This window comes from Perca flavescens, chromosome 24, assembly GCF_004354835.1.
Source record: "Perca flavescens isolate YP-PL-M2 chromosome 24, PFLA_1.0, whole genome shotgun sequence".
Lineage (NCBI taxonomy): Eukaryota > Metazoa > Chordata > Actinopteri > Perciformes > Percidae > Perca > Perca flavescens.
The window spans coordinates 14,050,348-14,071,560 of record NC_041354.1 but is presented as its reverse complement, the minus strand read 5'-3'; the positions used below and the strand labels follow the sequence as shown (position 1 = coordinate 14,071,560).

At 39.0% G+C, this 21,213-nt stretch overlaps 2 protein-coding genes across 3 annotated transcripts in view; one reads left to right on the top strand and one right to left on the bottom strand.

Moving 5' to 3' along the window:
- Positions 1-3,765, bottom strand: part of cars2 (cysteinyl-tRNA synthetase 2, mitochondrial) — a 12,818-nt gene extending 9,053 nt beyond the window's left edge. The window contains exons 1-6 of the mRNA XM_028571546.1: positions 3,288-3,765; positions 3,147-3,197; positions 2,948-3,065; positions 2,776-2,847; positions 1,966-2,071; positions 1,781-1,861 (exon numbers count right to left, since the gene is read on the bottom strand). Coding sequence (XP_028427347.1) covers positions 1,781-1,861; positions 1,966-2,071; positions 2,776-2,847; positions 2,948-3,065; positions 3,147-3,197; positions 3,288-3,517 — 658 coding nt within the window. The 5' untranslated portion in view covers positions 3,518-3,765. The remainder of the gene's footprint in view (positions 1-1,780; positions 1,862-1,965; positions 2,072-2,775; positions 2,848-2,947; positions 3,066-3,146; positions 3,198-3,287) is intronic.
- On the top strand, positions 3,582-21,213 carry atg3 (autophagy related 3). 2 transcript variants are annotated; one of them, XM_028571547.1, is made up of 12 exons: positions 3,582-3,921; positions 4,452-4,493; positions 4,617-4,666; positions 5,087-5,157; positions 7,877-7,984; positions 9,695-9,750; positions 10,539-10,638; positions 10,730-10,764; positions 10,864-11,016; positions 11,375-11,502; positions 14,958-15,026; positions 19,544-21,213. In XM_028571547.1, exons 1-12 carry the CDS (start codon positions 3,850-3,852, stop codon positions 19,623-19,625), a joined length of 966 nt encoding a protein of 321 aa, XP_028427348.1. In that variant the 5' UTR covers positions 3,582-3,849; the 3' UTR covers positions 19,626-21,213. The 2 variants fall into 2 exon arrangements, with proteins under 2 accessions (XP_028427348.1, XP_028427349.1); XM_028571548.1 differs by having other exon boundaries at positions 3,585-3,921; positions 9,698-9,750.

Below are 21,213 nucleotides of genomic sequence, written 5' to 3'. Positions count from 1 at the left end.
TGCAGTTTGTTGTCCATTAGTAAAGCCAACATATAGTCTGCCTAATACAGAACAAGCACTGGCATTTATTACACGGTTTCTCAAAAAAACACATTCCAGAACCTTTAATGGCCCACTGAATAGTGAGCAGAACTCTGAATGACATTTTGAGAAATTAAAACTGAAAGAATAGCTGCAGAGAATAATATTCTGTTATTACTGAGTCATTATTATACATTATTTTAGAGTTGAGGCCAAAACTACTTTAACAAAGTGGGAAATAATCCCACTTTGTTAAAGTCTGTATCTGTATCAACAGATATAAGTACTTCTCCTGGTGGGAAGAGTTCTCCCATAAAAGTCTCACATTTGGAAAAAATGACTGCACTCCGCTCTATCAAATGCATCTTTAGCATCCAAATAATTGTCTTTAGTGATACAGACCAGGGGCCGAATTACAGAAACTTCTTAACATGCAGATCCTATCCTAACTGTTGGTAAACATGGTAATTACGGTAAGGACCAAATTTAGAAAAATCTATTTGGGAAACAAATGCCAGTTTCTTGTTTCTATTGTATGTTTCAATGTAGGGTAGGTTTCAGTGTGTTTAGCTTGGCGAGATAAGAAAGTAGCATCAGTTGCTAGGTAGCAGACGTAAAAGTTGATAACCGATGTTGGATTGAGTATTTCCTAGTCTCGTATAATCTCATAAAAGAAAAAATGCTCTGGGCTGTTTGCATTTCTTTACATAGATATAAAACAGTACATATGACATGCAATTTTGACTTGGCCATTCTGGGATCAACCATATGGCGTCAAGTTTTAGAATTTCTGCATTGGAACCTGTGGTGAAAGAGGCTCATGTTGTCTTTATAATACTTGCATTTCTCTCTACCAATACATCAACAATGTTTTTTATTCAAACTAATGAGTGTAAGTCAACCGTGCCTGTCTAGAATGAACTAAAAACAAAGATTTTGGTAGAATTTTGATTATTATTGCTCCAAGAGAACAAATCATGCATTCAATCATGAAGATAATCTCATAATTATGCATTATATTGCAGACAATATTTTTCAATTTTGCCTGATCTTAATATGTAATCACTGTCTTTGGTATTCTAAATGGCTAATATACTACTTTAAGCAATTTCTTATGTACAAATGCTAAATGGTATTATGGCCTATAGGCAGGAAATTACAATCAGACACCCAAGAGAGAAACAACCTACTGTAATATATTAATATTTATTAATGTCAAAAATTGCAAAAACTGTGCCTCTGCTAGATAGTCTCATGAGTTTGCACCCAAAAAAAAAAAAAAAAAAAACACCACATAATATATTAAATGAAGTTAACTGTTCACACACAATACTGTAATGTGAACTATTTAAATTAGCTGGATACATGGTTAAACGTAATTTGCTCTTACCAGTGTATCGCTGTGTGTACTTCGTTTATAGCAATCCCTGCCAGTCAGTCCCAAAACATCCCAGTTAGAAATAGTAAATGCCAAAAACATATTCCTTGTAAACATTTACAATCATTCGCTGAAAGAACCAAGCAGGTCTGACATTGCGCCAGATGTCAGGCTTTATCCTGGAAATGTACTTTCATTGATCCAGACTAAGTATTTCCTAACCTGACATAAGATAGGATGAAGGGAGAAAATATAGGATTCCTAAAGTTAGATAGGGTTTGCTTTGTAAAAATCTTTCTCCAGGAAGTTTCTGTAATACAGCCCCAGTCCTCTTATATGGCTAAATGACTGACACTGAGTGAAGCAGACAGAAACACTTACCAGGTTCTCCCTGAGAATCCACTGCTCCTACAAATTTGCCATAACGATCACCAATGGACTGGATGTCAAAATACACATCACCTACAACCAAGGCATTTCACAAATGTTGAATTAGGTATTGTGGGGATACAGCCATTATTTCATAGGAGAAATAACAAGAATTCCTAAAGTTACTATATATTCACCTTCTTTTGTGGCATAAGCGTGTCCATTTTTGATGATCCCCTCAATAAATGTGACAATATGATGCACATTTTCAGTGACTCTTAAATACACTGCAGGAGGAATCACCTTAAAAACAAAAGTGATTTTAACAAAAGTGGTGGCCTTTTTCCATGTTATGTTTAAAGGTGCTCTAAGTGATGTGAGGCATTTTTTAGGCTACAACATTTTTTGTCTCATACAGCAAACATCTCCTCACTATCTGCTAGTTGCCTGTCCCCTGAACACACTGTAAAAAAACGCGGTCTCTGAAGCTCATGCGGCCTCTGTAGACAGCCCAGGCTCCACAAACGGCAGCACAAACAAACTGTACCAACCTGCCCCACAAACAATAACAAACCGTGTTCCAGCCAATAACAGACAAGAAGGAGCTGATTGAGCCATCACTGCAGCAGCGATAGCACATATGCTATTCCACAATGTGCGTTCATGAGTCAACCAACTCCTTCTTGTCGGTTATTGGCTGGAACACGGTTTGTTATGGTTCGTTGTGCGGGTTGGCGTGGTTTGTTTTTGTTGCGGTTTGTGGAGCCTGGGCTGTCTACAGAGGCTGCATGTTTTTTACAGTGTGTTCAGGGGACAGGCAGCTCGCGGATAGTGAGATGTTTGCTGTATGTGACAAAAAATGTTGTAGCCTAAAAAACGCGTCACATCACTTAGGGCACCTTTAAATGCGCTATTCTAAGAGTGTCTCACACAATTAATCTAAAATAATTTATGTCATTCTTGAAGCAAATTAAATATTATACATTAGCTTTGACCTAATCACACACCTTTAATGACAGCATATCCCTCTTGAATTCATCCTCATACACTGTGGCTATGGTGGTTGGGGAAACATTTTCCTATTAAACAAGAGAAGCAAATTTTCTGAATAATGCTTTCAACAGATCAAAAGCAGCAGTCATAAGAATCATTAATTTTAACACACTCTTGTGATCTTACCTCCCAACTTCTTTTGATAATTTTGTCATCAATGTCAGTGATGACCATGGCATGGATGACAGTGATTCCAAACAACCTGGACAAAATCCTCTGCAGGATATCAAACCTGACATATGAGCTATGACAAGACACAAAAGCATTTAGCTCAAACACATTTTACAATCTTTGGCTTACATAAAAAAAGTGTTTATATCATTACCATGCATGACCCAGATGGGCATGGTCGTATACGGTGGGTCCACAGCTATACCTGTAACACAAAACATGTAAAATGCTGTGTAACTTAGGTTATTATGCATACGGTGTAACGTTACATTTGTCATATAATGATATTCCGTACCAGGTAGCTACTCTCTCTCTTTTCAGAATGAGAGGCTCCTTTTGTTTGGTCAGGCTGTTGAAAGTCTTTAAACCCGTGGCAAACCCGCTGGGTCTCACCCATTTCTTCCCTGAAACACTGCTACACGGTCCATTTGAAATGAATTTGTCAGTGTTGACTGACTGAGCTGTATTGAAAACGCCGCGGATGAGCTTTGCTTTCCATAACACCGACCTTAAGTACCTCCACATGGTGAGACCTTGTTATGAATGGAGCCACATGCGCACTGATACCTTAGCCTTACTACTTGACTCGCACAAAAACAACAGGGACGTCACTTTGCAGCTAATGTAGCAACAGAGCCCCTTTTATAATCAACAAACTAGGCGCTATTTCAACGACCGTTTTCACGCGCATTTACAGTATGTCATCCCCACACTTCTCGTGAGATTCGGATACCGGAAGTGTTTACACGTATCATGTGATTTGCTCTTGTTGGCACTGTGCTTGAGTAGCTATAATTATAATTTTCACGTTACGGTTTTGAAGAACCTTGGGTTTTATCTAAAGGGAACTCTACAAGATGCAGAACGTGATAAACACAGTAAAAGGGACAGCTCTCGGAGTGGCTGAGTTTCTCACTCCAGTGTTGAAGGTAAACTTCCATTAACGTTACACGAGCTAACTTGTTGTTAGGTGGTGGCTACTATGAGATATCATACAAACATGCACATATTATCAACGCTATATCCTACAGTAACATGCGTTATTATTATTTTTGTTAGTGTTTTCAATGGGACTTACTTGGATACTCCTAATGCAGGATTTTCACCTAACGTTACTAGCATAAGGCTTAGGAGCAGCACCCATGTCGATTTGGGCCATACCACTTAGCATCAAAACTAACTAAATTACTTCCCCCAGATCTAATGGTTCTAGTTGTTCCCCAGTGGAATTATGTAGCAAGTTTTGTCTTTAAGCTTTTTGGGGTCCTGTTTATTTATAATCTTCTCTAGCTTTTCCAACGATATGTACACAGATATGGAAGTAGTAATAATGGTTCAAAATTATGTGAAATTGCATTTGTTTTTTGTAAATACGCAGCACATTAGAGCTGGAGGTTAATGCTATATTTTAAAAGCCTGTATATCCCTCTATGATACAGTTTTGGTTCTGTTTTTACAGGAATCGAAATTCAAAGAGACTGGAGTCATTACACCAGAAGAGGTAATAACATACAAAATTCGGATTATGTGTTGTATTAACTTACTTTATGTAAATAGGCTGTATGATTTTTGAGTACCTATCTGTAAAAGTATGGTTCATTAATCCTCTCTTTTTGTATTTTAGTTTGTAGCAGCTGGAGATCACATGGTTCATCATTGCCCCACATGGAAATGGTGAGTGTTCACTTCGAGGTGAATCACAGATATATGATTTCCTCATGGTAAGATCCCCCCCCCTGAAATATGATTATTTGCTCTTGGAAGCATGATTGATGTTTGGGAGAGTAAGTTCAATGATTAACTTTCATATAGACAGAGGCTAGCAGTACTTTAAATTATTATTATTTTTTATTATTATTATTTTGTAATTATTTAGTAAAGTTTGTTTTTACCCTATAGTACCACAACGGTGATGTTTGCTCATATATTGGACTGGGTAGTACGGATAAGAAAGGCTATTACCGTTAAATTGCTGATATACTTACATTAAACATCCGTTTTCAAAAATATCTGTATATTTGTAGACAGGGCCTTAGTGACGGTTAAAATAAGGACGGATATGTATTTTATATCTGTGGTTCCATCTCCCGTCAGGGCTACTGGAGAAGAAGTCAAGGTGAAGCCATATTTGCCCCAGGATAAACAGTTTCTCCTGACACGCAACGGTAAGAGGTGTATTTCATTAATTTCATCTTTTAGTTTTGTCATTGTTCTTCACTGAATTTGAAGTCCACTCCACAAATCACTTTGTCACATCAACAATATGTATTTGTTACATTTAAAACTCTCCAGTTCCTCCATAAATTAAGTTAATTAAGTTCTCTAGCGAAGCAACTCTGCATTATCCATGCATTTTACTTAATTTAATTTGCAGTGTGGGCCACAGTGCGGCTGCATGTCTTTACATTAAAGGGAAAGCATCTTTAAATTACTGTTTAAATCAAAAAGAACTGTAAATAAATTTTGGCAGGGATGTAATTGCATGACACATTAGAAAATGTAAATAATGAAAAGTACATAATTTTAAAGGCTCCTGGATTTAATTTTAAACAATTTCTAATTAACAACATTTAAATTCTTATTTCAGTGGCACAGTTCAGCCTCCTTAAATGCAGATAGGGTGGTTGTGTTTGTCTTCTAAAGCCTTTTTCACAGTGCATTCTTTTAGTCCAGGATTAATGGTGCGTTCTATTATTCTCAATGAACCGACTCGGACCTCGGATATGACGTAATTTCCACACTTCAAGCGTTCTGGTATGTTTTGCGCGTCCGAGTCGGAGAAAAAACACGGACACCACCCGGAAAGCTGTTGCTATGGTAGCACTGGCCGAGTAGTAACGCTAGCCAATTTAACAAACAAGGCTTCATTCAATATTGCACTCACAACAAGACCGATTCCCATACCAACAGGCAGAGAAACGGACGCAGTAAGGTATTGCAGTAATACGAGTGATTAAAATCTTCATTTAAACAGCCAACGCGGTCCAAAAATAATGACAACAATTCATACTACAAGTCACACAGGGCGCTGCCATCTTGGAATCCGTATCGGAATTCTTGCTCGGTGTCCTCACGGTTGTCCAAGTTCCGAGCTCGGAAATCCGAGGAAAAGTGGAGTGTTGGTGCTTGTTGCTAGGCAACGTATGTTTTCCTAGTCGGAACTCCGACACGGATAAATAATCGAACGCACCATAACTCAAGCACGATTCACACTTTATTCTACTAGCCCTGGGTTTAGTGTCAGTTGGTCATGTTAACATTCTAGAATTAACCTACATTCCTTTAGCCCCATTTCAACTTTTAGCCCCAGGCTACCCCTTTAACACCAAGGGCTCAACCAGGGTTGACTGTGTCAACCAGGGTGTTTGAAAGGGTTAACTCTAATTGATTGACTCAGCTTCACAACCCAGGTCAATGTTCACTTCCAAAGTTGATATGGAGGTAGTTAAAAAGCTGCCTGTGAAAACCAGCATTGGAACAGTACAAAAAAGTAGGTTTTGTACATTTCGCGATTGTGAGAGAAATGTAATTCGCGGAAATGGGTGTGTCCTATGTAATTGATTCAGATTGAATTAACAAATGTGTGGATATAAGGTTTTTAAATATGTAATATGGGAGTTATAGGCAAAAACATGTTTAACGTCAAATGTGTAATTTTTGGTATGTGAGGTGTATGATGCATTCTACATCTACCCTGAAAATTTGAAGTTGCTCACATGAGTTTAACAGGTGAATCCAAACATGGTTCCTTTAGACCACGCCCACTTTAACAAATCAGTACACCATTGTAGGTAGGGTTGGGCATCGAGAACCGATTCCTACTTGGAATCGTTTCAAAAATTCCGATTCCATCGGAATAGTTTTTTTTTTATTGGAATCGTTTGGAGGATTTGGTTTCAAATCTGATCATGGGTTCCAAATTTAACATGCGCAAGTTTTGGTTTCCGTAGCGGCCAGGCGCTTGTTGTGTTGCAGCCATGGAGCACAGTAAGCAGCGCTCTACTGTGGCTTTATTTTACATTGAAAAAGCCCTGTCAAACTGTAACCCACCTTTGAATCAAAATAAAACTTTCCTCTTGTTTGTGAAATAAGCATGTGGCCCGTTTCAAGTCCACCACTCAAAAAATTGGAATCGAGAATCGATAAGAACCGGCATCGGAATTGGAATCAGAACTATTAATATCCAAACAATGCCCAACCCTAATTGTAGGCATGGCCTCAGGAGTGGCCCTAGATGGTACGATTCAAATTTTGTAAAAATCGGAGGAGTCGTTCATAAGATATAAACTTTTCGTACATGTAGCGCCCCCTTTTGGGAACATTAGTTCTGCTGGTGTACAGCTGGATTGGAGTATGTGATGTAAGGTGTTCACTGAATATGATGCCCTATAAAGCCCTGCCAGTTTCTAGCACTTAATTCTTATGCATTGCTCCCCACTTGTGACCCAGGTAATTTCTGAATTGTCATGGCCAAGGATATACCCATGTTGACTGGCTTGATATGAATTTCCAAAAGAAGGGTTGAACACTGGTCAGAAAACCAGGGCCCAACCCTGGCCATTGGTGTGAAAGAGAGGTATTATTAGTAGTTTTTCAGGGGATATATCCAATTAGGCTAAACCTGCTCTAGTAGTTTTCTGTACTTTGCAGCTGTTCTGCTCTTTATTCTCTGTTTTGCAAGAAAATGCTACTGGTTGCAGCTTGTCATAAGCATCCCATGAATTAATTTTGGCAGCCTCCAAAGAAATCTTTTTAGGAGAACTCTATTATTGTTAACAAATTTTACCTTTTAATATCAAAACACCATTACTGGCTAACATAGATCACCATTGAGAGCTTTTTTAACCTTCTCTTGTGTGTCACTCTTTTTTTGTGGTCTTGCAGTTCCCTGTTACAAACGTTGTAAACAGATGGAGTATTCAGATGAGCTGGAAGCCATCATAGAGGAGGATGACGGAGATGGGGGCTGGGTGGACACTTACCACAACTCAGGTTGGACACCATCTCTCAACATCCATACATTGCATTTATCCTGAGCATGGTTGCATCTAGTTCAGTTTTTCTAAGCCCATATTGGTTGAACCAATTATGCAGATGGGGTGGCAGTAAATTTGATGCTGTTGAAAATACATAATAAAAACTTAAATTCACATTAGGGCTACACGATTTGAAGAAAAAGTCATATTGCAATTACGCAAGCGCTTCGGTCCTAGCCTCATTACTGTCGTACCAATAATGACGTTAAATCAAAAAAAAAATGTATTTGCCACATACTTTGATTTTTTAGTTCGGTCCGTTTCCCTCTTGTGTAATATTGCTTAAAAATATGCTTTGTACAGCCTCTTCTCAAAGTCTGAATGTTGTGAAACTTTCTACGCTTCTGATACTCACGTGACCATACACAACACACATGCTACTACCTAACACACTGATTGGTCATATCTTTTGTGGAAGTTGTTCCGACAGCAGCTCTTAATACATCCATGGGGAAGTGTAATTCAGAGGGCAGATTCAACACAACATAAATCAGGCATTAGTCAGAGCGAGAACGGCAGGTGCTAATGAGTGACGTCAGTGACTGAGTGGTGAAGCAAGAGAAGATTGCGACCTCCGGTGAGCAGTGTCGGCCTTTGAGTAGCGGCTGTGTAAGGAAAAAGCGAGAGGAAATAGAGATAGCAAAGACGTTATAAAGTGAGTCAGCAGTGAACAATAAAACAACAAGCTTCTTAAGATGTTATTGGCGTTGATCTGTTGTTAATATTGTCTGCAAATTGAAGGGTGTTACAAGGTGGAGACTGCATTGCACACAGAGACTAGAGGGCCACGCACACAGCACACCTTTTCGTTTACTCAAATCGCACAATTTTTGCGGTGGCATCGCAATTGCGATTAGATAAATCGTGCAGCCCTAATTCACATCACATCTGTGGTATATGTGTGAGCTAAAAAGAGGTCAAGGGCCTGAGAAGTAACAAACCTTGTTCTACCCATAGACAATAAATAAAGATGGACCAAGCATATCTACATCATCCCACTGTGCAAAAGTGAAGCCAAAATATCCCGGATATGGGCGCAGCTATGTTGTAATTTTGGAGGATCGGGCGGTGGAGACCCGGTATCAAAGTCCCGCTCATACACCCACCCATCCAATCGCGAGTCAATCACAGCTGTCAATCATGAAGTTTCACCCTGTTTTTATAGCATCAAATAACTAATTAAAACCAAACTTATCAGAAAAATTAACACTTGAACGTCAGTGTGATAGGAAATATCTAAAATGACAGCCACCATCGTTGGGAAAAATTTATTTGACACATACTTTGATTTTTTAGTTCGGTCCGTTTCCCATGGATGGAGAAGGATTTATGACCTAGAGTGCAGCCTGCCACCATGGGGCGATCGAGATGTTTTGGCTTCACTTCACTCAATCTGTGCATCAACCCCTCATTCTAACCAGCAGAGACTTACAGAGGACCACATATCCACTAATATATTGAGTTATCACACTATAATTCACAGAATATTATATAGATACACTACCTAATGTAATAGTAGTGGTTGCAGTTAATTGTTATACAGTGTGCTTGAAGGTATTACTTAGAATTGAATACCAATTTCTTAAAACCAGATTCTGAAACCACTTGTCAATTCCTTATCAATTCTAGTTCTTTTTAAACATTTCCTGACACTGCTGTGTCTCAGCAGGTGTGTTAGGAGTTACAGATGCTGTACAAGAAATTTCACTGGACAATATAAAGGTATGCTTCATACATTGAGAGAGAGAGAGAGAGAGAGAGAGAGAGAGAGAGAGAGAGAGAGAGAGAGAGAGAGAGAGAGAGAGAGAGAGAGAGAGAGAGAGAGAGAGAGAGAGAGAGAGAGAGAGAGAGAGAGAGAGAGATTCTTATAGCTGTGAGAACGGGTATGTGTCCTGATGTTATTATCATACTGTCGGTGATGTGACGAGCTTTGTGAGGGTCAGGTGTCCACTGACTTTGGGCGTTTTTCCATTACATGGTACCTGCTCGACTCGCCTCGACTCTACTCGCCTTTTTTGGTTTTCCATTAAAAAAAAAAAGTCCCTGGTACCTGTTAACAGGTACTTTTTTTAGTACCACCTCCGTCCAGGTTCCAAATGAGCTGAGCCGATAACAAAAGGTGACCTGTAAACCTGCAGACTACTGATTGGTCAGAGAGAATCGTCACTAATCACTGCGTCATCATTGCTAGCGACAGACGGGGGTCACCGTTTTTAAATAAGTTTAGCTGGCTGTGTTTTTTTTGCTGCCTCCAGCTTCTTTTGAAACAAAATTTGTCTTCTGGCTGTGGCAACAGCCACATGCCAAGAGTCAAAAACAACACACCTTCATCGTTCTGTGTGTGACGCGTTAGGTCACAGCAGTTTCCTGTGGCGTCGCTATGACGACCAGCCACACTCACCTCAGGCATGAGGCGGTACTAAACCTGCAATGGAAAATGGAGGACGGGGCACCGCAGTAGAGTTGAAGTGTGTAGTTGCAAATGGGTCTTTTTCATTTCATTTCTCTAGGACAAAAATATGAATGCCACATCGGCAGCATGTTGTGGTGATGATGATGATGATAATGATAATGACGATGATGAAGATGGAGAAGCAGCAGATATGGAAGGTACTCCCACCCGACCAGTAATGAAGCAGTTATTTTGTTTCTTTCAGACAGTCTGTTCTTTAATTTATGTTGTCCTTAATGCTGTCTTCAGAGTACGAGGAGAGTGGCCTGTTGGAAACCGATGAGGTAGACGTCACAAAGGGCTGCAGCATATCATTTATTGTGTGATCTAATACCAATTACCGTCATTCCAACTACCACCTTACACTTCTTTCCTCTGTCTAGGCGACCTTGGATACCAGTAAAATGGTTGAAACCAAAGCCAAAGCAGAACCTGGTAGTGAAGATGCCATCCTTCAGACTAGAACATATGACCTGTACATCACATATGATAAATACTACCAGACCCCTCGACTCTGGCTGTTTGGATATGATGAAGTAAGTACTTGGGCAAAATGGGACTTTATATCCCTGTTTAATAAAAATAAAATAGTGAAAAAACTGAAATAATATAAGCATGGAAGTGTTAATCTGTTCTATTGCAGAAGGGAGCCCTTTGTTATATATGAAAATGTAAAGCAGATTCAGAAAATCTCTGATTTTATACAATTGACCATACTTTGTAGCAGTTAAGTTACATTTATTTTTAGGACATATACAGAGTAGTAAGTGTAAGCGAAAGTGATTTTTTTTTTTTTTTTTTTTATAAAACTAGGTAAGAGAAAGACAAACCAAACTCACTTAGACACAGCACTAATAAACTATCTGCTCATCAAGCTGTTGTGGCATTTCCCAGGATAGGCAACCGCTGACTGTAGAACAGATGTATGAGGACATCAGCCAGGACCATGTGAAGAAGACAGTCACAATTGAGAACCACCCCCACCTTCCCCCACCTGCCATGTGCTCTGTCCACCCCTGCAGGTAAAAAAAGACACAAGGGTACAAACAATATGCCTATAAATGGTCAAATTAAAATATTGCCCAGCCGTACGCAATTCAATCTAGGGGCTGATATGGCCAAAATCTTCTTTCCCGATATTAGGTCATTTCATATCTCAATAACGATATCACAATAGAGCATGTTTTCTGTTAATTCAATAAATAAATAGTTGTAAACCACATGGCAAAGCCTATTTTTGTATACTGTTGTGTGAGTTAAATACTTCATGATAAATGAAAAGGTCTGATTATTTTCTCATTTTGAACTTTAGTGCGAAATTAATATAACATGCAAGGATCAGAACGTAATTCGTCCGATAGGGGTGGAATGGTACACAGAAGTCATGGTTCGGTTCAGACATCACAGTTCGGTACGAGTTTGGTACAATGGAGGGAAAAGCAAAACAAAAATGCAAAAGGCAATTTTTTTTATTGTGCATGTCTCAGGCTGTACCACCTAGTGTCATACAATCTCTCCCCTGAGCTAGCTGCAACAGCCTGAAGTGTGTAAAGTAAGATGTAAACAGTAAGTACCCCACATCATCTCCAGACTCCATCTGTAACTTGTAAACAAAATTAGACCATCAGTTATAAAACACAGCTATAAAATACAGCATCTCTGTTCTCTGCAAAGATGAACTAAATTACCTGATTTAATGCAACGTTATCACGACGTCTCCTGGCCATTTTTCACCTGCCTGGCTAAAGCTAATATAGTTAGCATAAAGAAACAAGTCATCTGTCTCAACTAACGTTACGGTTTTGAGCTGCGACGCTGGAAATGTAACCCTAATCTACAACAGCAGTCTGTGTCTGATCTAACGTAATTTACACTGATTTAAGTGTTCTTGGATACACCGTTTGTTGCTTGTTCTCAGAGCTTCAGAACTAAGGCGGGGCTACAGATTAGGTGTCTCTAAAGAACCTGTTTATCTAATAGAAGTTCCTCATTACGTTAGTTCCGCATTACATTAATTAATTTGCACGCAAGTTTTATTTATTTTTATACCTTGTATTCTCTGTGTAAATTCATGCACCGAACCGTGACGCCCGTACCGTTTCTGTTCAATACGAATACATGTGCCGTTCCACCCCTATTGTCCGAATGACGTAAATATTGCCATCACACAGTTTGGCCGCTGGTTATTGACATTGCGAGTGAAATGATATAGAAAAAATATATACAATAGACAATGTATATCATTTTTACGATATATATTGTTATATCGCCCAGTAGGGGTGTTGGATTAAATTGACCGATAAGGAGTTAGCATTAGCCTAGCCCCTAGCCCTCAGTCTTTCCCCATCTTTGTTTACTCAACCCAGCTTGCAAGCACTTCCTGTCTGCTGAGCTGGGCTGATAGCCCCTGAGTGTATTGTGGTACTCATTTTTACTCTCTCTGAGAAAGATGAGATGTGACCGCAGAGTGGAGACCTCTTCTAAAAAAAAAAAAAAGTGCATATACAGTACAGGCCAAAAGTTTGGACACACCTTCTCATTCAATGTGTTTCTTTATTTTCATAACTATTTACATTGTAGATTCTCAGTGAAGGCATCAAAACTATGAATGAACACATATGGAAATATGTATTTAACAAAAAAGTGTGAAATAACTAAAAACATGTCTTATATTTTACTTTATTAGTCCCATCACTGGGAAATTTGTCTTGGACACCGTGCATAGTCTAGTCATGCAAAGCAACATGATCAAAGTACATAAAACACATGATCAAAATACATAAAACACAGAAACATTAGATTCCTCAGAGTAGCCACCCTTTGCTTTTTTTGATAGCGCTGCAAACCCTTGGTGTTCTCTCAATGAGCTTCATGAGGTAGTCACCTGAAATGGTTTTTCTCTTCACAGGTGTGCTTTGTCAGGGTTAATTAGTGGAATTTTTTCCCTTATTAATAAAAAAGCAAAGGGTGGCTACTTTGAATAATTTAAGGTTTTAAGTTATTTCACACTTTTTTGTTAAGTACATAAATCCATATGTGTTCATTCATAGTTTTGATGCCTTCAATGAGAATCTACAATGTAAATAGTCATTAAAATAAAAAGGAAACGCATTGAATGAGATGTTGTGTCCAAACTTTTGGCCTGTACTGTAGGTTGCTTTGCCTGGCCCACAGCACGTTACTTTAAGCATGCTCATTTTGAGTTTGAATACACAGTTGCTGATCAAATATAACTTTTTACCAAGTCAATGCAAGTTTAGCATGAATCAATGTTACCTTTTGTCTTAGATTTGCCTTTGCATGTTTACACTATTGCAAACAGTTGATACAACCTTTTCAAATATATAAATTCCATAATCATATACACACTTTACTCTGCTTTCATGCCATACATTTTTTGCTACACCGCCTTTATTAAACACACAGCAGACTAAAGTAGAGTTTTATTAGTTACCATATTATTTAATCATGTAGCCTATATATTTATCCCTATATTTTAACTTGCACTATTGCATGTCTTAAATTCTCCTTTATTTTTTATTTGTGATTTTCTGTTTTATAGAACGACTGCTTCTGTAATTGTTGTGCATCTGACAATAAATAACTTGAAACTAGTTTCCGAAATTAGCACCCCTATGTACTAAATCAGAATAGATTTTTAATTGGGAATCATTTTGAACCGAGAATTGATTTTGAATTATATCATGACCCCAAGAATCAGAATCAAATTAGTCTCGCATTGCCAGACCTATTTCCACAGTGGAGTAAGGTCTGGCTACACAACACATACATTCTAGCATAGGAGGAAAAAACGCTCTCGGTTGTTTTTATTTCTTTAAACCAATCAAAATCCTCTTGGGCAGCGCTAAGCTCCAGACACAGCGACAGTGGCTCTGCAAAATAATCTCATAAAGCAACTCCTTCTTATAACTTATTAATTAAAGTTAACTGTTTACACAATACAGTAACCCGAGCTATTTAAATTAGCTGGATACATGGTTGAACGTAATTTGCCCTTACCCAAACATCCCAGTTAGATGGTAAATGCTGTATAAACATCTTCTTTGTAAATCTGTACAATAATTCCCTAAAAGCACCAAGCAGGCCATATTTTGCACGACCCAAACTTTCTTCAAAACTTGAAGAATGGTAATGCACATTGAGTGGAAGGTGAGGGACATCCGGCGTCTGATGAAGAAGACATGCCTTTATTTATCCCGCAAGGGGAAGTTCACAATTTTCACTCCGCTTGTTAGTTATTACACACATTACACACCTGAAAATGCATAGGACCTATACATGCACTAAATGGAGAGATGTCAGGCAATTATCCATTATTTTTTACATAGAAACATATGTTTTTTCTTTATATTGGTGTCTTAATGGATTTGAATGAGAGTGTTTTGATAGTGTGACTGTGTGTTAAAAATCTTATTTTAGACTTTTTCACAGACAGTGATCCACCCTTTACTTTCAGACATGCTGAAGTGATGAAAAAGATCATTGAGACTGTGGCAGAAGGGGGTGGAGAGCTGGGAGTGCATATGTATCCTTTCATGGTAATGCTGGTTATATGTCTGCTTCTTTGACTTATGCAACAATTCTAGTTGACTGTTCTGGACACTTACGAGGATATGTACTAATCTTTTGTGTTTGTCTATTTTCTAATGGACCACTGACCCACCCCATGCACCACAGAAAATTGCACGTTTTCTACAGCAGTGCAGCACTTTTTTATCACAAAGAGTTAGAGCTACTATAGCCAGTTCAAAAGAATGAGTGAGATAGAAATGCAAGAAATATAAGATGCTTTGGAAAGTTATTACAGTGAAGCTCTCAGTTCAGTAACACAACATAAGACAAAAGAGCAGCAGCGACAGCCTGTTAGTTCTTACAAAAAAAATTTACATTTCAGTTTCCCTCAGGTTCTCCTGCTTGTTTTTTCTTGACTGTTAATGGCTGACAGCAGCTCCTGTCTAGTGGGACATGATAGTTATTTACAGAAACAATCTAGTCAAATGAGGTTTATAACTATTACCAAAAACCTCCCACTGATCTTGAATAATTTGTTCTATCACTGATCTTTTTGTTAAGATGACATCAGGCTATTTAAGTAATGTTTCCTCACATGTAGCCTTCCTCTTGCACAATAACTGTATGCCTGCAGCTCCTTTTGTGCCTTTTCTTGAAACAATACTCCAAGTTCAACAACAGGAAAAACAATCATAATTTATATAATGGAGCGCATCTGAAGCCGAGTGGTGACTTTACTGCAACGGACAGGGTTTGATTCCAGCCTTAGGTCCTTTGTTGCATGTCATTCCCCTCTCGTGCCAGCCGTTTCCACTCTGCCTTTACTCTGTCAAATAAAGGCAAAAATGCCACACAAAATTAACTGATTAACAAATTGTGGTGATGCAACATTTTGCACCTCTGATGGTTAATTTGGTTGTACAATGAAATGTAAGTTATACCCCCTTTATGCTACACACACACATAGAACAATAAAATTATAAAAACAATATATACAGTTACTTATAGAAATCCTTATATACATAAAGCATATATACTTAGAGAGACTTTGGTTTGGTTTGAGGGTAGTCCAAAAGGTAATAATAATAATGAGCTTTATTTATATAGCACCTTTCATACACAGAATGAGAATCCAACTTAGTAGGTGTAGCCCATCTGCTTCTGGCTGGCTGCAGCTCTAATAGCAGCAGTCCAATGTAGAATAAACCGAAAGAGTGGTCTTACCATTAGGGGTGTCAAGATACAAAAATTCCAGTAGTTGGTGCCAATACCAGTAAAATAACACAATTCCCGATGCCGATTTCAATACCATGGTAAAAAAAAAAAAAGGATTTTCTAAGATTTCATTTACTTTAACTTAAAACATGAACTTCTTTATTAAAGGTCCCATGACATGGTGCTCTTTGGATGCTTTTTTATAGACCTTAGTGGTCCCCTAATACTATGGAATATAGTATTAGGTAGTAGTAATATGGAATCTTGACTCTGTTCATAGATTTTCGAAAGTTATGTACCGGAAGTAGAAGGGCGTGACTTCTGCCACTTGCTCATGACTTCCTACTTCTGAATGTATCGACTGGAACACTCTGAAGCGTATACTGCCCCCATCAGTTCCGGAAGATGTGCCGATGCTGTTAACGCAACACAACAAGAACAGCTGCGCTGTCTAATCTTAGCCAGGTTTCAACAAGAAACTGATAAAATCATTGATTGAAAAAGTTTTAGTAGTGAGAGTGCCTATATTTAGTAGACTCATGTTAGCTGAAAATGTGTCTGGCTTAAGAGGAACATGCTGAGGTATGGAAAGAATATTAGTTAGGTTTCTAATTTTAAAATTGCCTTTTCACTATACGTTGGGCAGAAATCAATGTTGGAATAGAACTATAAGCGTAAGTCATGCTATTACATGAATTAAAAAAAAAAGCAGTAGTACTATATGTAGAAAACATTTTCATATCCATCCACATGTACAGTGCATTTAAATCTATACCTGGGGGGCATGAATCTGATATTTTCTACAGAATGTTAATGCCTCAGTGTGGTCGTTATTTATTTATTCAGGGGAGGTTCACTGATCACATTCACACACACACCTGGAAACTGCCCAGCACAACCACAGTCTGATCTGCTGGCCACTGAACAGCTCCACTGGAGTGGTTGGGGTTAGGGCCTTGCTCAAGGGCACCTCGTGATGGTAATGAGGGAGGGACTTTCACTTTCCGCACCCAGATTTTATCCTGTTGGTCTGGGGATTGACCTCCCGGTCACAAGCTCTCTTCTCTAACCTCTAGGCCACCACTGCCCCAGAGAGCAACCTGGCTCCATGTCGGTTTGGGTTGTTGACCTTAGCGTGGCAGGCAAGGATGCTTGGGAGTTTGTGTGGGATGTCACAGACCTTGGCACCAGGGAAGCAGTAGACCTTGGAGGGACCGCTAGGTGAAGGGGGAATGTAGACGTCTCTGGACATGGAACTGCCGATGACCAGGGTGGAGGTTGTTGAGTTCAGCAGAGGATGGGATTGAGGGGGCGCCGACTGTGTAGAGGGACCAGGATGAGCGGCACAGGGACGTGGCAGAGGTGGATTGCTACAGAGCGGGACTCCTCATCGTCCATCAGAATGGTGTAGCGATTTTCCAGTCGTAGGCTGGGCACGAGTGTCATCCTGACGGCCTGCCGTGGTGCTTGCTTCTACGCCATGGCTCAGGCTGGTGTGGAGTGGAGCTGGCCAGTAGAGTGTTCGTAGAGCATCGTGTTGCTAACCGCTAACCCTAACCCAGCTAAGCAGTTCGCTCCGCTGTTAGCTTAGCTGTTTGCTCCGCTGTTAGCTCTGTTGTAAGTGTGTGAAGCTAACTCCAAATCTCATCAACAAAGGGATTCTCAACTTTTCAGAAACAGTTGAAAGATGCTTAGGCTGTTTGCTCCGCTGTTGATAGATGTGGTAGGTCTTTGACCAGGAAACTCCAGTAGGCAGCCCAAGAGACTGTGATGTAGTGGTATGGTAATGTAATAAAACCAGCATAACAGAAAGTTCCAATTCATTTTTTTATGTTGGAGTGCAGAGAATGAGGTGGAGTTGAGGAGTCTCACAGCTTGAGGAAAGAAGTGGATACTCCTGTATTGATTGCCAGACAGCAGCAGGGTGAACAGACTGTTGCTGGGGCGGGTATTGTCTTTTACCTCACTGATAACACTGATGCTTGGTAGATAAGTACCAATGATGTTCTTGGTGGTTTTAATGACCCCCTGCAGAGCCCTTCTGTCCTAGGCTGTGCACATCCCATGCCAGTTTGTAATATTTCTAGTCAGGATACTTTCTATTGTTCCCCTCTAAAAGTTAACCGTAACTTGGCAGGGGGATTTTGCCTTCATTAGTTTCTTAAAGAAATGCAGCAGTTTCTGAGTGTTCTTTACCAGGGTGGAGACGTGTGATTACCATGACAGGTTCTCTGGGGTGCTGATGTTGAGGAGAAGAAAGAATAATTTATTGTTTGTCACATACAATCGTAGAGTACAATGTAGTGAAATTCAATCTATTCAATTAAATTGTATTTATAGTATCAATTCATAATACGAGTTATCTCAAGATACTTTACAGATAGAGTAGGGACCACACTCTATAATTTACAAAGACCCAACAATTCCAATAATTCCCCCAAAAGCAAGCATTTAGTGTAACAGTGGCGAGTAAAAACTTCCTTTTAGGTAGAAACCTCGAGTGGTGAGGAAAACGTCCTTTTGGGAGAAACCGCGGACAGACCCAAGTTCTTGGTGGCAGTTGTATGACGGTGCCGGTTGGAGGTACAATGAACAGTGGCAATTATAGTCACAATAAAGATAATGGAACTATGACTAGAAATAATAGTGTAGTGTGTAAAGTCCTTTGAATGGTCGCTAAGACTAGAAAAGCATTATATAAATGCAGTCCATTTAGTAAATATCCCCCTTGGTGAGATTGTTGAAGTCATTTTTGCCTGCTTGTTTTGGGCCTTGTGATGTTCCATCTGTCCCAACACTTTGAACACTGGAAGATATCCCAGCAACTAAGCCCATGATATTTGGTATGGATAAGGTAGTTGGTGACTTCTAGACCTTTTCTCTAGTGTCACCATCAGTTAAACCTGTTCATTTCTACACAAAAAATATCATGATGAAACAAATGATATAACAATATACATTTTCAGTCAGAGATTTTGTCATACTATTTATTATATCTCATATCTCCCTTATATCTCGGGTTGTATTGAACTGTCTGGGCCCATGTCATTTCCTCTACTGCTACATTGTTGTGGTATGGGTCTGATAACAGTATGTTTGTGGGATGATTGCAGCTGCAAAGGGCCACTATTGATGCTTTAGACTAATTCTACTCCTAACCATATCCTTGCTAGTAACTTGGATTCTACTCTTCATTTTACTGTTCATTTGAATACAAAGTTATATTTAAGTCTGCCAACATGTCACACCTACTGTGTTACTGTATTGTAATTTATCTCAATGCTCCACTGTGTTTTCCTTAACTGAGACTTTCAGGTATCTTCTGATTTTCCTCAAGTTTGTCCAGGCCGTCATTCCCACAATAGAATACGACTACACAAGACACTTCACCATGTAGTTTCATAAATCTGCCTCTCTTAATGCAACATGGGAAAGATCAGCTCTTCTGCCTCTGTGATCAGATTATATCTGGTCTGGTCTGATTAAAACCAGTTTGTTGAGTGTTTGTATTACTCTGAGACACTTTGCATGGGTGCAGGACATTGGGGAATGTTGGAGGTATGTGGCTAAACTGTTCTAACATTTTGGGAAACCAAGAGTCAGATAAGAAGACCAATGTCTGTTTTATCGGTGTGCATTCAGTACAGATACACATGTTTTTTATAACTGTTGCTAGCCTAGCTATGAAAAGTGCAACTTTGATTAAAGTCAGAGCTGTCTTACTTTCATGTATCGTTTAATTTCACCTGTTGCAAAATAGAAATGTGAAAAAACAGGCTTGGATATATTGAAAGTAGCTTGCTATCTAACAAGTTGTTGAATTATGTGTTTTTTTTTTTACTTTTGACAAAACTGGCTTGTAGTTTCTTTTTACTTCCAGTCTTTCTGCTAACCTAGGCCAACCACATCCTGGACACCTCTGTACTGGATACACAAAAATGAAAATAATGTCCTTATTATCTGACTCTGGGTAAGGCTGCAGACAAGGCTTCATCCCAAAGTTGGACAGTACATCTGATGTTTCTCTACAGGTTTAATGTTGTGACCACAATGTGGTGAGCTCTCATAAATTCCTTGTTGAGCTTTTGCTGATGTTACTAAAATTCACCCCATTCCACACTGCTTTGCTGCTTGAAATGTAAGAGTCTATTTCAGAAAATAAATTAACCCTGGTCATGCAAAGGGTCAGCTTCTTGAGTTATTAAACATTAGACGGGTTACAGCAGAACAAGCTGGTTTAGCAGATATTTTTTACTGAAAACAGCTTCCTGCCATTGCTGGAAACCAGGTTGATGAGAACAGTGAAACTCAACAACCGTAAAGTTGTGGTCCATAAAACCAAAACAATGAGCATGCCCTGTTCTACACTGTGGACCTTTACTTTTGTTATCTGTTTATGTACAGTACATCATTTTCCTGTACCACTACAAATAATATTCAGAAGAAAATATTTCAAATCTCTGGATTTGGACTTGGACAACTATTGGTAGGAAATGTATGTGTTCTTGCTAACATCACTGTCTAAAATGTATCTGTACCTAACAGCAGCATTGATTGAAGTTTCTTGACTATTAACAATACTGTTCCCATGCCTTACTGCAGTGATTATTATTGCTTCCATTCTGATGCACTTTGTAGAAGGCATGGCTGAACCTCATTATTGCAAATCAGCTCTGTAAGCCAGTTTGTCTTAATACTTCATTCTCTGAATGTATTGATGGCCAGGCCTTTTCTTTAATCCATGGTTTTTGTGGTTGGCTCATATGGATTTTGTGTTTTACTTAAACTGGACAATTTTCCCCCTGTAGCTTGTCAAACTCTTGAGACGGATTGACTTGTTTCTACAAGCATGGTGTATCACTACCTACTGTGTCTAAGAGCTGTGTGAAGGTTGGCTCTATCTATTGTGTGGCATTTTCACAAAACAAATGAATTATTTTATTGTCACAAGCCTCTTTGTGTACTTCAATAAACTATTCAATGAA